Source organism: Monodon monoceros, unplaced genomic scaffold (assembly GCF_005190385.1).
Source record: "Monodon monoceros isolate NGI ecotype Baffin Bay Population unplaced genomic scaffold, NGI_Narwhal_1 Super_Scaffold_14, whole genome shotgun sequence".
Classification (NCBI taxonomy): domain Eukaryota; kingdom Metazoa; phylum Chordata; class Mammalia; order Artiodactyla; family Monodontidae; genus Monodon; species Monodon monoceros.
The window spans coordinates 35,046,346-35,062,790 of record NW_021703770.1 but is presented as its reverse complement, the minus strand read 5'-3'; the positions used below and the strand labels follow the sequence as shown (position 1 = coordinate 35,062,790).

The 16,445-nt window shown below is 36.6% G+C and overlaps 1 protein-coding gene across 1 annotated transcript in view; it reads right to left on the bottom strand.

The window, feature by feature from the left end:
* Positions 1–16,445, bottom strand: part of STK3 (serine/threonine kinase 3) — a 324,871-nt gene that overhangs the window by 220,291 nt on the left and 88,135 nt on the right. The window contains exons 5-6 of the mRNA XM_029222626.1: positions 5,355–5,519; positions 4,669–4,836 (exon numbers count right to left, since the gene is read on the bottom strand). Coding sequence (XP_029078459.1) covers positions 4,669–4,836; positions 5,355–5,519 — 333 coding nt within the window. The remainder of the gene's footprint in view (positions 1–4,668; positions 4,837–5,354; positions 5,520–16,445) is intronic.

Genomic DNA, 16,445 nt, shown 5'->3' with positions numbered 1-16,445 from the left:
AAAATGGATATGTCCCGTCATAAAAATATACACAATTGACAGCCTGGAGGGGTGGGATAGGGAGAGTGGGAGGGAGGGAGACGCAAGAGGGAAGACATATGGGAACATATGTATATGTATAACTGATTCACTTTGTTATAAAGCAGAAACTAACACACCATTGTAAAGCAATTATACCCAAATAAAGATGTTTAAAAAAATATATATAGATACACAATTACATGGCAGGTAAGTTTCAAGAGTGTTATACTCATCACTGAAGGAATCATTAAAAATTATTTTTAAAAAATAATATCCAAAAAAAGTTAAATGCCAATTTCCAACTATTAAATATTTACACAAATTCTCCAGCACACATCTATTGCACGAAGCAAAGTAATTTAATAATTAAATACAAATAAGCAATTCTCTACTTGTAGACTAGCAAGTCTGAAATCCATTTTAACTCAAAGACCTCCCAATGGGTTGATTACAAAGGAAGAATTATAAAGGCACTTAGACTGAGTATTAGAATTGGGGTACAAAAACTGACAGGGGATGGCTGGAAGAACAGTAAGCAGAGGCAGTAAAAAGTCAAAGGGCTAGGAGACTTCAGCCAGCAAATGTTGGCTGAAAGGCAGACCAAAACTAGAGAAAACTCAATTAAAATGAGACCAGAAACTCAATAACAACAAAAACAACCCAATTTAAAAATGGGCAAATAACCTGAATAGACATTTCTCCAAGAAAGATATACAAATGGACAATAAGTACATGAAAAGATGCTCAACATCACTAGTTATTAGGGAAATGGAAATCAAAACCATGAGATAACACTTCACTTCCATTAGGATGGCTATTATCAAAAGACAGAAAATAAGTATTGGCAAGAATGTGGAGAAATTGGAATCCCTGTGCATTGCTGGTGAGAATGTAAAATAGCACAATGCTACAAAAAATAGTATGCAGGTTCCTCAAAAACTTAACCATAAAATTACCACATGATCCAGCAATCCCAGCTCTAGGTATATACCCACAGAATTGAAAGCAGACTCTCACAGAGATAAATGTCCATCCATGCTCATAGTAGCATTAGTCACAACAATCAAAAGGTGGAAGCAACCCAAGTGTTCACATACAGATGAACGGTTAAACAAAATGTGGTACATACATACAGTGGAATATTATTCAACCTTAAAAAAAAGAATGAATTCTGTGATATAGGCTACAACAATGAATGAACCTTGAAAACATTATACTAAGTGAAAGAAGCCAGACATAAAAGAACAAATATTGTATGATTCTACTTATCTGAGATGCTTAGAATAGTCAAATTCATAGAGACAGAAAGTAGAACTGTGGTTATGAGGTGCTGGGGGGAGGAGATAATGAAGAGTTATTGTTTAATGTATACAGAGTTTTAGTTTGGGATGTTAAAAATTTCTGTAGTAGACAGTGTGATGTGAATGTACTTAATGCCACTGAATTGTATACTTAAAAATGGTTAGGGCTTCCCTGGTGGCGCAGTGGTTGAGAGTCCGCCTGCCGATGCAGGGGACACGGGTTCGTGCCTCGGTCTGGGAAGATTTCACGTGCCGCGGAACGGCTGGGCCCGTGAGCCATGGCCGCTGAGCCTGCACGTCCGGAGCCTGTACTCCACAACAGGAGAGGCCACAACAGTGAGAGGCCCACGTACCGCAAAAAACAAAACAAAACAAAAAAAAAAAACGGTTAAAACGGTATATTTTATGTTATGTGTGTTTTACCACAATAAAAAAAAAAATTGGGAAAAGAAAGACAAGGAGATACGTCCTGAAATTAGTCATTATTGATCTTAAATGATATACAATTTGAAAAAAGAGAACAGATTATAGAGGATATAGTGGGTTGAAAAGCAGCCCTCAAAAGATATGTCTACATCCTAATCCCCAGAACCTTTGAATGGGACCTCATTTGAAATAAAAAAAAATCTTTGCAGGAAGAGATCATCCTGGATTATTGGAGTGGGCCCTAAATCCAATGACGAGTGTCCTTTTGAGAGAAAGGCAGAGGGAAATCTGATACAGACAGAAGAGGAAAATACACAGACACATAGAGGAGAAGGTTAATGTGAAGATGCAGGCAGAGACTGAAGTGATGCAGCTACAATCCAAGGAATGCCAAGGATTTCTGGCAGCCAGCCACCAAAAGCTGGAAGAGGCAAAAAATGGAGTCTCCTTTAGAGCCTCTGGAAGGAGTGCTGCCTTGTCAACACCTTCATTTCAAATTTCTGGCCTCCAGAATTGTAAAAGAATAAATTTCTATTGTTTTAAGCCACCAAATTTGCAGTAATTTGTTATGACAGCCCTAGGAAATTACCATAGGGGGTAAAAAGATAAAATGAAAAGTAAGAGAGTAGACTTCATGAGCACGGAACATGTCATTCAAGCCAAAATTTAACTATGTAAAGCGGGAGAAAAAGGGAATCCTGGGCTTCACCCCTAAGTCGCGATTTCTAGCCATATGATGTCAGAGGGCGAAGTGCTGATGTCCCCCATCAGGTCAGGGCAGGAGTATGGCTGGCGCATGCTCCTGGCCAGTGTCTCTAGGATCTGGCATAGCACCCCGACAGTGACACCGAGACGTCAGACCACAAAGAAAGGCTGCACCCTGCTATATTAAGCTTTACAAGAGAAGTCGTCATCCAAGACATTCCCATCAAGACATTTTAATTCTGTGAATTAACACTCCCATATCCCTTTGTCCACTCCCAGACAAAATGAAGATACCTGTCCTCTGCCCCCCATGTTAAATGCTTGTGAGTGATCTTCCAATAGGCAGTGGCATGCACACACACTAAGGTGGGCCAGGTGTCTACCCAGTCACATACAGTAGGAACTGGGAGACGGAAGATGTGTAAGTATGCCGTGTATGGGTATTACTTAACTGGCACCCCTAACCAAGCAAAGTCTTCCAGAATTTCTCAAGTTGATTTTACTATTAATTGGGCAGGAAGGAGGTCCTGGATTCTTTTTTATTTTTTTTAATTAAAGAAATGGTTGACTCAGTTTTCAATTCTTAGACATGGATATATATTTTCTTTTGTATGTCTTTTTTTTTTTTTAAAAGAAATCATGTTGGATTAGGAGTATACTTGGTTGTAAAAGAGTAGTGCCGTGTAATTTGCGATGAGGGAAGCTACTCTGAGTGTGTTTTACTTTTTAAATCCTTTACTAGCTGCTAGAGAGACTACCACATGGTCAAACTTAGTATGTGGAACTATTGGGCTAGAAAAAATGAGATTTATACTGGAGGAAGCAGAACAGTAATAATCTAGAAAAAATGAGATTTATACTGGAGGAAGCAGAACAGTAATAATCTAAGTCCTGGGTTAAATCCCAGCTCTGGCACTTCGCTAGGCTGTCTTGGATAGTTTAGCTAACCTCACTAACTCAAACTCAAACACATCTAGCTTTGAGGATCACCCTAAAAACATTCTAACTAAAAGTACAAAAGATATTTACTAATTAGAAAAGAAATGAGAATTTGTGTTGTTGATTTTATGCTGACCTTGTTATATTTCATTTTAGTATTTTCAAACAAACAATTCATGCTATTTTTATGTTTCACTTTAGCAAGAGGAATTTGTATGTACAAGGAAGATGATACATGCTCTATTATATACAATTATATTCCTCAAAGAATTATCTTTAAGTGGCAGGCAGATTTTTAAATATTTCAGTATAGTACACTATTACCTACACTTGAAATTCAATCCACAATAGCACTGTAATATCAGATATAATTCGAATTTATTCTTCTTCAAATATTCTAAAATGTTGCATTCTTTTTCCTCCCATCCGTTTACTTCACACATTTCTCCAATCACCCTGAAACCATCTTCTCTTCTCTTCTTCACACACACACATACTCTCTCTCTCTCCCCCACCTCTTTTCTCCCTTCATTCCTATATCCTTTCTTCTTGAATTGAATACAGCCACTAGAGGGCAATAAGTTTACAAAGATAAATGTACTTACCTATAATGAATTGAGATTCACATACTAATAAATTTTAAAACTATCATCATCACAAACCATAAAGCATTGGCAATTAGACTTGAATATGCAAGGTATGCATTTAAAACTCTAAAATTTATCCTAGAAAAGGAGTTCATAGAAGCATATAATAATGTTCAAAAAAGGAATTCCATTTTCTCACTAAGCACTAAAAAAATATGCTTAATTCACCTACACATAGCAATATTAGAAATCAGGATTTTTTTTTTTTAACATTAGCCAGACCAGGGAAGGAAAAACGGAGAAACAAAGACACAAAAAGGTACAATATGCAGGGTGGGTAGAAAAGAAGCGATTTCTTCCAAGCCTCCCACTACTCCATTCAGAATACGATGAACTGAAAAATGTAGTGGGGTTTACCAACCCTTTCTTCTATTAAAATTATGGGGAAATTTAACAGGTATACTTTTGGGTGAGAAAAACAGCGACCGTAGAGAGAAATACAGACTTCACTTCTTTTCCCCCAAATAAGGTTACGAGGCAGGAAATAAGTTAACAAACAGTCACTAACCCTGACAGATAATTTTACTATTTTTTGCACAGGACCCAAATTCAAATGAACTTTTTTACTCTATATTTATTTACACTGACATTACAAAACGTCAACACTTTTAACACTGACATTTTCTTACCCTCATTGGATGTATATCAGCATAAGGAGGTTTTCCTTCCGCCATTTCTATAGAAGTAATGCCAAGGGACCAGATGTCAGCCACACAGTTATAGCCTATTTCTTGAATTACCTCAGGAGCCATCCAAAATGGAGTTCCTATCACAGTATTGCGTTTTGCCATTGTATCCTGCAAAAGCATTACACAGACATAAATATTACTACAAAAACACTAAGGAAATGTATTTGCCAACATATTCTTTAAACTACATATCTGAAAGCCTCAAATACTACAGGTTATATCTGAAACTATTTTCCTAAAATTTCAACTAGTTGTGACATGACATACTTAGAAACTTTGAATTCTGAAATAACCAAGAGTCCACAAGTAACTTATCTCCACTACCTTCATTAAAGACAGTCATTAAAGATAGTACTATAACAATAAAAGCTACAGAAATGAACAAATGTAGCTTTCCTTTCTGAATATTTAAGCATTTTGATGACAATATATATTTTCATATTCATTCAATGTCTCTTAAATTGTAAATAAAAGTAATAAATAATATGTAAATAATGGCTCCTTCTCCCTGATAATAATGAAGTTACGCATTTCTTTCCATAACCCCCAAAATATATTATCAAAGTTTAGTCATACTCAAACCTGGACATATAAACCAAAAGTGTTTCCAAAAGTATTACACTTACTGTTAACTGACCAGCAACTCCAAAATCCGCCAATTTTGCGTGTCCTTCTGTATTGAGGAGAATATTTCCAGCTTTTATATCTCTGTGTATTTTTCTCATAAAATGTAAATATTCTAGTCCTTTCAAAGTAGATTTAAGAATAGTTGCAATTTCATCTTCTGTTAACTGGAAAGAAATATTTTAAAAACTCAATTGAAATGCCATGTTAGATAAACACTTACAAGAGAGCACTGTTAACAAGCACTTCTTTCTAAAGACCATTAGCCTCTAGGAAAAGGCTAAAAGGTAAAGTACTGAGAACTTCTGATGAAAGAAAATGTCATCATTCAATTTCTCCTTTCTTTAAAATTATCAATGTCATTCCTAACATATAACATAGCTCAAGAAACAACATGACCCTAAGAAATCACTATCCCCTATATCATCTAACACTGAGGTGGCAATATTGCAGCTATCTGTCCTGAAAAAGTAAATTCAGACACCCTTCCCTGTGGTGCCTCCAATTACTGATGAAAATGGAAACCAACAGTGTTACATAAAAGAGAGGAAATGAGAAAGGGTGGATTGCCAAGAGTCTCCTGCATGAAGTGTTCACACCAATACCACTCCTCCTTCCAGCCAGCTCACTCCTAATCCACCCAGGTCCTAGATTTCTGACCCTAATAATGAGAACTCAAAAATGGAAATGTCAGAGAAAGACTAGGAAAATGGGAACACGAACAAAGGCTGTCAGGGTAAGGAAAAGGGAGGAGGGAGGAGAAAAGAAGGCCAAGGAGGAGAGAGGAGGGAAAAAAGATTCTTAGTAGTTGTCGCAGTAGAGGCAGTGCTATCTGTACCAGGCATTGTGCTAAGAGTTTTGCATGCATTATCTCATTTATCCTTATAACAACCCTATAAGGTAAATACTATTATTATCACCATTTGACAAATGAAGTTATTACACATGTTCAGTAACCTCCTTCTGGTCACACACAAGTAAGATTGAACCAGGATGTGAGTCCTCTTTGATCATAGTCTATGTTTTTAACCACCATGCCTCTCTTGACAAACCTTATTCAAGTGCAACCTGTGTAAGTCCCTATTTTTATCAAAAATATCCTCTTAGTTTTTAAATACATCAAGTAATATCAATAGCTCAGGATAATAAAACCTACTTCACACTATAAGCATAACCACTATAAGCATAACCCAAAGAAATAAGTTGAGAGAAAGGAAAGAATCTCAATTTATACAGAGATAGAGGACATTGCTCTATATGAGAGAGAGAGAAAGGGAAAAAAAAAAGAAACTCAGAAAGAATTCAAATGCCCCCTACACAGTGGGATAACAGGAAGATACAGTAAAAATTGAAAATATAAAAATATGAAGACTACGTAAAATGTGAAAATAACTACTGGAAGAAGCTTGCTTCCACCACCACCAATCCCGCAGTGGTTCATGTCAAGAAATAACTTGGGTGAACAACTGGATATTCACATGTAAAAAAAACTGAAGTTGGACTCCTACCTCACACCATATACAAAAATTTACTCAAAATGGATCAACAACCTAAATATGAGTTAAAACCACAAAAGTCTTAGAAGAAAACATAAGGGTAAAACTCCACGACCTTGGGTTGGGCAATGTATCATTAGATACAGCATCAAAAGCACGAGCAACAAGAGAAAAATACAGATAAAACTGAACTTTATCAAAATTAAAAACTTCTGTGCATTAAAGGCCATTATGAAGAAAGTGAAAAGACAACCCACAGAATGGGAGAAAGTATTTGCAAAGCATGTATCTGATAAGAGTCTGGAATCCAGAATATATAAAGAACTCTTCTAACTCAACCAAGAAAAGGCAAACAATCCCAATGGCAAAACACGTGAATAGACATTTCTCCAAAGAAGATATACAAATGGTCACACATAAAAAGACAGATGTTCAACATCATCATCATTGGTCATTAGGGAATGCAAATCAAAGCCACAATAAGGTACCACTTTACACCCACTAGGATGGCTATAATAAAATTTTAAAAAATAGAAAGTAACAAGTGCTGGCAAGAATGTGAAAAAATTGACATTCTCATGCATTTCTGGTGCAACCATTGTGGAAAACAATACTTAAGTTCCTTGGAAAGTTTTTTTAAGAAAGTTAACCACAGAATTACCATATGACCCAGCAATCCCATTCCTAGGTAAATACTCAAAAGAATTGAAAACTGGTACTCAAACAAATACGTACATGAATGTTCATAGTACTACTCACAATGGCCAAAATGTTGAAACAACCCAAATATCTATGAACAGATGAATGGATAAACAAATTATGGTATACACATACAATGGAATGGAATATTATTCAGTCATGAAAAGGAATAAAGTATGGACATGTGGATGGACCTCAAAAACATTAAGCTGGGCACAAAAGGGCACATATTGTATGATTCCATTTATATGAAATATTTAGATTAGGTAAATCCATAGAGAAAGAAAGCAAACTGGTACTTGCCAGGAGCTAGGGGAAGAGGGGGAATGGGGAGAAACTGCTTAATGAATAGGGGTTGATGAAAATACTTTGGAATTAGACAGAGGTAGTAATTACACAACATTGTGAATGCACTAATGCCAAGGAATTTTTCACTTTAAAATGGTAAATCTGTTATATGAATTTCACCTCAATTAAAAAAAAAAACCTTATCATGTTAAAATTTCTAAGCAAATTGCCAGGTGGTTTACCTTTAAATACAACACCAAAATACATTGTCATAAAGTATTGTACAGATCATGCAAAGCTTTGCAGGTCATGGGTAAAGAGTCTGGATTATTTGAAAATTCTAATACTTCCAGGAACTGATTCTCTACCTCAGACCAGATGGTCTGACTTCATGGTCCACAGACAGCAAGCGGTATGTTCTGAAGCTGCACTATCCAATACAGTAGCTCCCCAGCATTTGAAACATAGCTAACCCAAACTGAGATATGCTATAAATGCAAAATATACACCAAAGTTCAAGGCCTAGTACCAAAAGAGAATGTAATGTCTCTCATTAATAACTTACATACTGCTTACACTTTTACATGATATGTATATATTAATTATATTAATTATTTTATTTAAAATCTGTTAATGTTTAATATAAGCTATTGATATTAATAAAATATTATTAGATGTTATACCATTAATATTACATATTAATATATTCAATACATTATTAAAATTAACTTCACCTATTACTTTTTTTTTTAATGTGGATGCTAGAAAGTTTAGAATTACATATGTGGCTCGTGTTATGTTTGTACTGAACAGCAGTGCACTAAGAAAAGGGTCCACAAGAGCAGAGATCTTTGGTTCACCAAGGTATCCACAATGCTTGGAACCATGCCTGGCATACAGTTAGCACTCAATAAATAATGAATGAATGGGTACAGACTTGTAGTTACTAAAAGAAAAGAGATACTCACAACTGATGTTCCCAGTTTTTTTAATTAGTGGTTTTCAGCCACGGTGGGGGTGTGGAGGCAGGAGTGCTGCTGAGGGCCATCACACCACACCACTGCAGAGGTATGCAAGGTGGTGGTGCTGTCATATGGGCCTGAGTTCTCTCCCCTCTCCCTATTCCACATTCCTGGATAAAGATTAAAGAGCTCGGGGTGTTACAAAAGCAGTACCAGTCCAAAAAACTGTGTCGTGTTTAGTTACTTCAATGCTGACCTTTTCAGTTACCTAGACCTCAATTTTTATCCTCTTAGCATTTCACTATTTCCAACCAATAAGTAACTAATCCTTCATTAACTCCTTGATTTGTTGTCTCTGCTCCTGTACCCTATATTTCAGAGCTGCATTAGAGAAAGTTCAGAATTGAATTGACTTACTATACTTCAAGGTCTCAGGATCTACCTGATGTCATTGCTGTAAAGCACTGAATGCTAGAAGACTTCAAAAGTTCATTCCAACTCTATGATTTTATAACAAATTAACAAAAGATCTTCATAGTCGGGCTTCCCTGGTGGTGCAGTAGTTGAGAGTCCGCCTGCCGATGCAGGGGGACACGGGTTCGTGCCCCAGTCCGGGAGGATCCCACATGCCGCAGAACAGCTGGGCCCGTGGGCCATGGCCGCTGAGCCTGCGCGTCCGGAGCCTGTGCTCCGCAACGGGAGAGGCCACAGCAGTGAGAGTCCCGCGTACCGCAAAAAAAAAAAAAAAGATCTTCATAGTCTTTTCTTAACAAAAGACTATAATAAATAATAAATTCACACTAATTTGGACATCCATTTTTATTCTTTCAACAAGTATCTACTTCACTGGCTCTCTCGTGTAAATCCTGTTAAAGGTGCTGGGTATACAGTGGTGAAGAAACTAACTGTCCTAGTTTTTACAAAGCTTACAAGAATACCTAAGGCCACAGCCTGTATTTGGTCCTGAATTATTAAAGGTAGAGAGGACTAATCTGAAGCAAACGTGTAAAGTTTCTAAAGCCTCTCTCCCATTATGCTTTTCTCCTCCTACTTCAGGGGGTCATTTCATATCTTCCCCTAATCAAAAAACATGATGCAATATCCAATCATTCCTACCAGTACATGGATAAGTCTTAATTTGAAATTATTTGTGTACAGTATTATTTTAACAATCCATCTGAATATTAAGGCTCAAATGTACCTGCACTTCAAGCCTTTTCACTTCAACTACAAAATGAAAGGTTTCTATCCCTCAATAAAATCATTTTAAACAATAATAAACAAGTAAACAAGTATTTTCTAGAACACAGAAATATAATGTTGACTTAAATTTTTATATTACTTTAAAGTTATAGAGTACTTTATGTGCATTTCACACAATTAAATAAACAAACACTTTATCGTCCCTTTCTATAGATGAGGAAACAAATTCAGAGAAATTGAGTGGTCTGTCAAACACAACTACTTAAGGGGCAAGCCCACGTGTCTTCTGACTCTATAGTAGTGGGATAGTCTATACTCTATAGACTATCACATCACTGCCAGATGTCACAAACATGAATATATGAACTAGTCTCAATATAAGAAAACAGGGAGTTGCAAGGCTTGTTCCAAAGGTGATATTCAAAATATGTATCTGACAAAGAGTAAAAGCAATGTGTAATCAGAACAGTCATGAGCCATAAAGCCAACCAGTCAGAACAACTACCGTGGTTAACAACAGTAAGAATAGATACCAGCCAGAAACAAACAGTAAAACTGAACAGCAGCCCTGTGTATCAGGCAGAATGCCTACTGCATCTTAGCATTCAAATCTAAATTATTTTAAATGGTGTGCCGGCCAAACAAAACAAGTATACCTGTAAATGAACTCAGCAAGTAAGCAGACTCACCTAGCCTGAAAAGTAACCTTAACTGAAGACATTAGAGGTAGCTTTCTGAGTATTTTATTGAAAACAGATGCTTAACCCCACCAAAAAGAACACATAGATGAATTATTTAAACATTTTTAAAACAGTTAAATAAAAGTAAACAAAAATCAAAGTAAGTATCAAATCAGTAGGCAAGAAGAGTTTCTAATCAATAAAAGCAAAGAATTATGAGAATTTATTAGCTTTGTCTACATAAAAACTGTAAGCTTAGAAAACAGAAAAATATTCACAGCAAACACAGTAAGATACTTAGTATACAGAATTACTTAGAACATAAAGAGCTCACAAGAAAAACAATGAAATCTCAATAAATAAATAGGCAAGGAAATGAATATGCAATTCACAAAACTTATAATAGGGCTAGTTAACATACATGAAAAATATTAAACTGCACTAATTATCAAAGAAAAGCAAATCAAAATAACAAAGTATCAATTATAAAATTATCCCATACGGGTCACAATGTTGCTGAGAATAACATGTGTGGCATGTATAAGAGTATAAGCCATGTGTAACAGTGATCTAAGAAAGTACATTTTCCAAAAAGCCCTAGAAAACATTCACTCTCTGAAAAAACATTTATTAAGCACCTGCTCTATGTTGAATTTAAAACATCTCTAACTTTTAACCTCATGGAGTTCCAACCTAGCATGAAAGACAGACTTATAAACTACTATAAAAAGCACTTTCAAAGTGAAATGGAACCAGAGTAGAGAGCGATTAATCAGGGAAGGAAAGAGGAACTGGCATTAAAATTAGGCTTTGAATAAGAAAAGTAGTTCCCTGTCCAGAGAAAGGAAAGACCATCAGTAGAGTAACTCAAATACTTAACTGAAGAATAGAAATATGATAGCTATGAAGTGGCACTCAGATATCAAGTGAGGCCCATTTTCCTTCCTTCCACTAAGATGAGAAAAATGGTAAAAAGTGATGGGTCAAACAAACACATGAATGGATGCTCACCATCACTAATCATTAGAGAAATGCAAATCAAAACTACAATGAGGTATCACCTCACACCAGTCAGAATGGCCATCATCAAAAAATCTACAAACAATAAATGCTGGAGAGGGTGTGGAGAAAAGGGAACCCTCTTGCACTGTTGGTGGGAATGTAAACTGATACAGCCACTATGGAGAACAGTATGGAGATTCCTTAAAAAACTAAAAATAGAACTACCATACAACCCAGCAATCCCAGTACTGGGCATATACCATGAGAAAACCGTAATTCAAAAAGAGTCATGTACCATAGTGCTCATTGCAGCTCTATTTACAATAGCCACATGGAACCAACCTAAGTGTCCATCGACAGATGAATGGATAAAGAAGATGTGGCACATATATACAATGGAATATTACTCAGCCACAAAAAGAAACAAAATTGAGTTATTTGTAGTGAGGTGGATGGACCTAGAGTCTATCATACAGAGTGAAGTAAGTCAGAAAGAGAAAAACAAATACCGTATGCTAACACATATATTTGGAAGCTAAAAAATATATATATGGTTCTGAAGAACCTAGGGGCAGGACAGGAATAAAAACGCAGACAGAGAGAATGGACTTGAGGACATGGGGAGGGGGAAGGGTAAGCTGGGACGAAATAAGAGAGTGGCATGGACATATATATACTACCAACTGTAAAACAGATAGCTAGTGGGAAGCAGCCTCATAGCACAGGGAGATCAGCTCGGTGCTTTGTGTCTACCTGGAGGGTGGGAGGGAAATGCAAGAGGGAGGGGATATGGGGATATATGTATGTGTATAGCTGATTCACTTTGTTATACAGCAGAAACTAACACAGCATTGTAAAGCAATTACACTCCAATAAAGATGTTAAAAAAAAAAAGACTATAGGAACAAAAAGCAGATCCGTGGTGGCCAGAGATTAAGTGTGGAGAGAGGGGTGACTATAAACACACAGCAGGACTGGGTGTTGGGGGGTGTGGGGCTGTCTGTTCTATATTTGGATTTTGGTGGTACTCACAAGACTTTATACACTTGTCAAAAGTCTTAGAACTGTACACCCCAAAATGTGAAGTTTTCTGTACATAAATTTAAAAAGAAAGTGCACTGAATCTTATTAAATTGGCTTCGATAAGAAATGGAGTTTGGAGAAAGAAAAAAGAAGTGATGGGCCAAATTTCAGCCTTGTAAGTGTCAAAATGCAGGTAAATCTTAGCAAATTTGGAGCAAAAAATGTTTACTTGGTCTCTTTTAAATATCAATGGTAGCAAATGAACTTTGGAAAAGAACAATATCTATATCAACATTTAAACCATTCTACATGTATTTTGTGTCACTAATGGAGACTAGGAAAGGAAGGAGTGCAGGCCTTCCTAGATGTAGGCCTTGATCTAGATGTTTATTTCGTATCCTTTGGACACATACGGACTATTTGGGGTGGAGGGGGAAAGGAGTTAGTTGACAGTCATTTTCCTAAACAGAGTTTTGCTTTCAAACAATCTTTAAATGTTTTTAACAAATTTCATTTGCATACAAACACAACCAGTTACCAAATAGATTTCTTTTTGGCAACAGAGAGAAGTACTTCTTCCCATTACTATAAAAATTTTAAGTAGTATCTTTATTTCTATAATTATGACTTTTCATCAGATAGATTTCAAACTCGTGAGTTTTATATTGAAAATATTTAGGGAGAAAAGAAAAACACAAAAGAGAGGATCTGCTTTATACAGAAAGAGGTAACACAAGATTTTAGTTCTAAGGTGGAAAATGCTTAGATCCATTCTCAAACCACAGCTAACACTTCTTTTAGTAGTATCTGTCAAGAATCCATTCCATGGGCTTCCCTGGTGGCGCAGTGGTTGAGAGTCTGCCTGCCGACGCAGGGGACATGGGTTTGTGCCCCGGTCCGGGAAGATCCCACATGCTGCAGAGCAGCTGGGCCCGTGAGCCATAGCCGCTGAGCCTGCGCATCCAGAGCCTGTGCTCCGCAATGGGAGAGGCCACAACAGTGAGAGGCCCGCGTACCGCAAAAAAAAAGAATCTCTTCCTAATGAAAAACTTCATCAACAGAGTACTTCATTTGTGGATTTTATTAGGTTATCGTCAATACAATACAGATTTATTTGTCACTATACAAATGCAGCAATGTCATTTTAAAATCATTTGAATCGTATTTTAGAGCCTAGTTTAAAAAAAAAAAAAAAAGAAAAAGGAGGACGGGAGAGTGATACTACACCATGAATGAAATATTCAGTAATCAGAGATGGAAATAAGACTTTATAGCTGAGCTAATACATTAAAAGACGGAAGTCTACATCTGGTTTCAATACTGGTATGAATTCATTGGCAAATTTAAAAAGAATCCCATTGTACAAAAACAAAAAGATGGTTTTGATAGGCTTTAGTCCTCTGGTTACTTTTGTTTCTAGAGTCATATGACTAGTACAATAATATGATACATTTAATATGTCACTGTGTATATGGTTTTGATAAAAATGCACCCACCAAGGAGTCTCAAGAGCACATGCACAAGCTGTTTTAAAATACACGTACTGCCTTAATGTTTTTACTTTAGTAAAAACAAATTCAAGGGAGGCTTTGTGAGTTCATACAAAATTAAGAATTTTAACTTTCTAAAAATGAATCTTTGACAATCTTAGCTAAATCCTGCCTGCTTGACATAATTATTTATGCATATAAAATAATACATTAATTCTATATTTAGTACTATCTATTAAGGAAACAAACCAAAAAATGAGACATAGTTCCCCTTTTCAAATGCCATAGAGAGACAGATAACTATAGAAACTTTATTATCAAATTTTAAGTTTTAACTTGCACAGTGACTTTTCATGAAGTTTTGAAAACCATCTGAGCAAAACTCACCAGTGTAATCCTCACATGGTCTTTTAAGGCCTGGATCAAATCTCACCTCTTTCAAGAAATCACCCTTTATTCCCCAAGTAAGGATTTATCTGTCCAGTGATGATAATGATAATATCAACAACTCACACTTACTGAGTTTTTACTATACCAGCCACATTACAGGTATCATTTCATTTAATATCCAAACACAAAAACAGACGGTAGGCACCAACAAAATTTACTGAGAGCCTGTTATACTGTCCTTGCCTTCGTGGTGCTTGTAATTTAGTGGGGAAGGAAGGGAACAGGAACAAATAATTACAATATTAAAAAATGCCTGCCACAACAAGATTAGGTATAGGAGCACTCCAGGACAGCAGGTGATTAATCAGAACCAGTACTCTTTTTTTTTTTTTGCGGTACGCGAACCTCTCACTGTTGTGGCCTCTCCCGTTGCAGAGCACAGGCTCCGGACGCGCAGGCTCAGCGGCCACAGCTCACGGGCCCAGCCGCTCCGCGGCATGTGGGATCTTCCCAGACCGGGGCACGAACCCATGTCCCCTGCATCGGCAGGCGGACTCTCAACCACTGCGCCACCGGGGAAGCCCAGAACCAGTACTCTTAAAATAAAATCCAAACCATATATTTTAACCCTCAAGGTCTTGAACGATACAGTTCTTGCAGCCTTGACAATCTCACCACACCACTCTCCCCATCCAAGGAAGTCTTCATAGAGGAGGTGACTTCTGAGCTGACTCTTGAAGAATGAACAAAGTTTGTCAGGAGACAAAAGAGGGAATGGAATACTAGGTATGTGTAAAGGGAATGGGCACACAAATAAACGAAATCCAGTACCAGTTCTTTGTGTCTGACTGTAACATGTATAGGAAAACAGTGCAGAATGCAAAGGTAGGTTAGGGTCAGTTCTGCTTTACGTGCCTACACATTTTTAAATGGAAAGATGGTATGATTGTACCTCAACTTTTAAGAAGGAAACTGTGACAGTAGACTCTCAGCCAAAGACTAAAAGTAGGTAAGCTAGTGTGGAGAATGTAATAATAAAATCATTTACAGCAGTAGTGGTAGTAGCAGCAGCAGCCACTGCAGTAGTAGCTAACAGGTATGTAAACTTGCTTAAATCCCAATGGATTTTTTAGTCAAAATTTCTAATTTTGAGATGAAGCGTTGTCAAAGCATGCAGTTAAGCAGGAAGGCACTGAAAGCAAAATCCAAAATTCTTTCTTTCATAATTCAAACTGAAACTGCCTAAGCACTAAAAAATAACATAGGGCTTAGGTAGCACCCTCTCAACCAAAACAAGACAAAACAAAAAAAAGGAAGGAATTGTCATTAAAAATGAACATGCCCTCTAACCCAGTAATTCCATTTTTCAGGTATCCAATGGCCGTCACAACACAGGTATACCAATAAATACCTACGAAAGTTTCCTGCAGCTTTGATTACAACAACAACAAAAATTGGTGAGTTGGAACTCATTTTATCCAAAGTACTGAAAAAAATACATTGTTATATACAGACCTATATGTACTGGTATGGGAAGATCTCTGAGATACATGAGAAGTTTAAAAAAAGGCAAGGTATAGAACACCACATATGCAGTATAAATCCCTTGTTTAAAACAAAATATGCATACATATGTGCCGAAAGAAACCACAAGAAACTAACTGACATCTCCTCCAGGAAGTAAAACTAAGGGGTGAGTAAGGAGACGCTAAGTTCCTCTTCTGTACTATTTGGAAGTTTTACAATGTGCTCATATTACTTTTTTTCCCTTAATTTATATAATTAAAATGGGAGGAGTTTACACATTCTAAAAGTTTAAAGAATTATGCAATACTGTTTTAAAAGATCTCCATCTAAAAC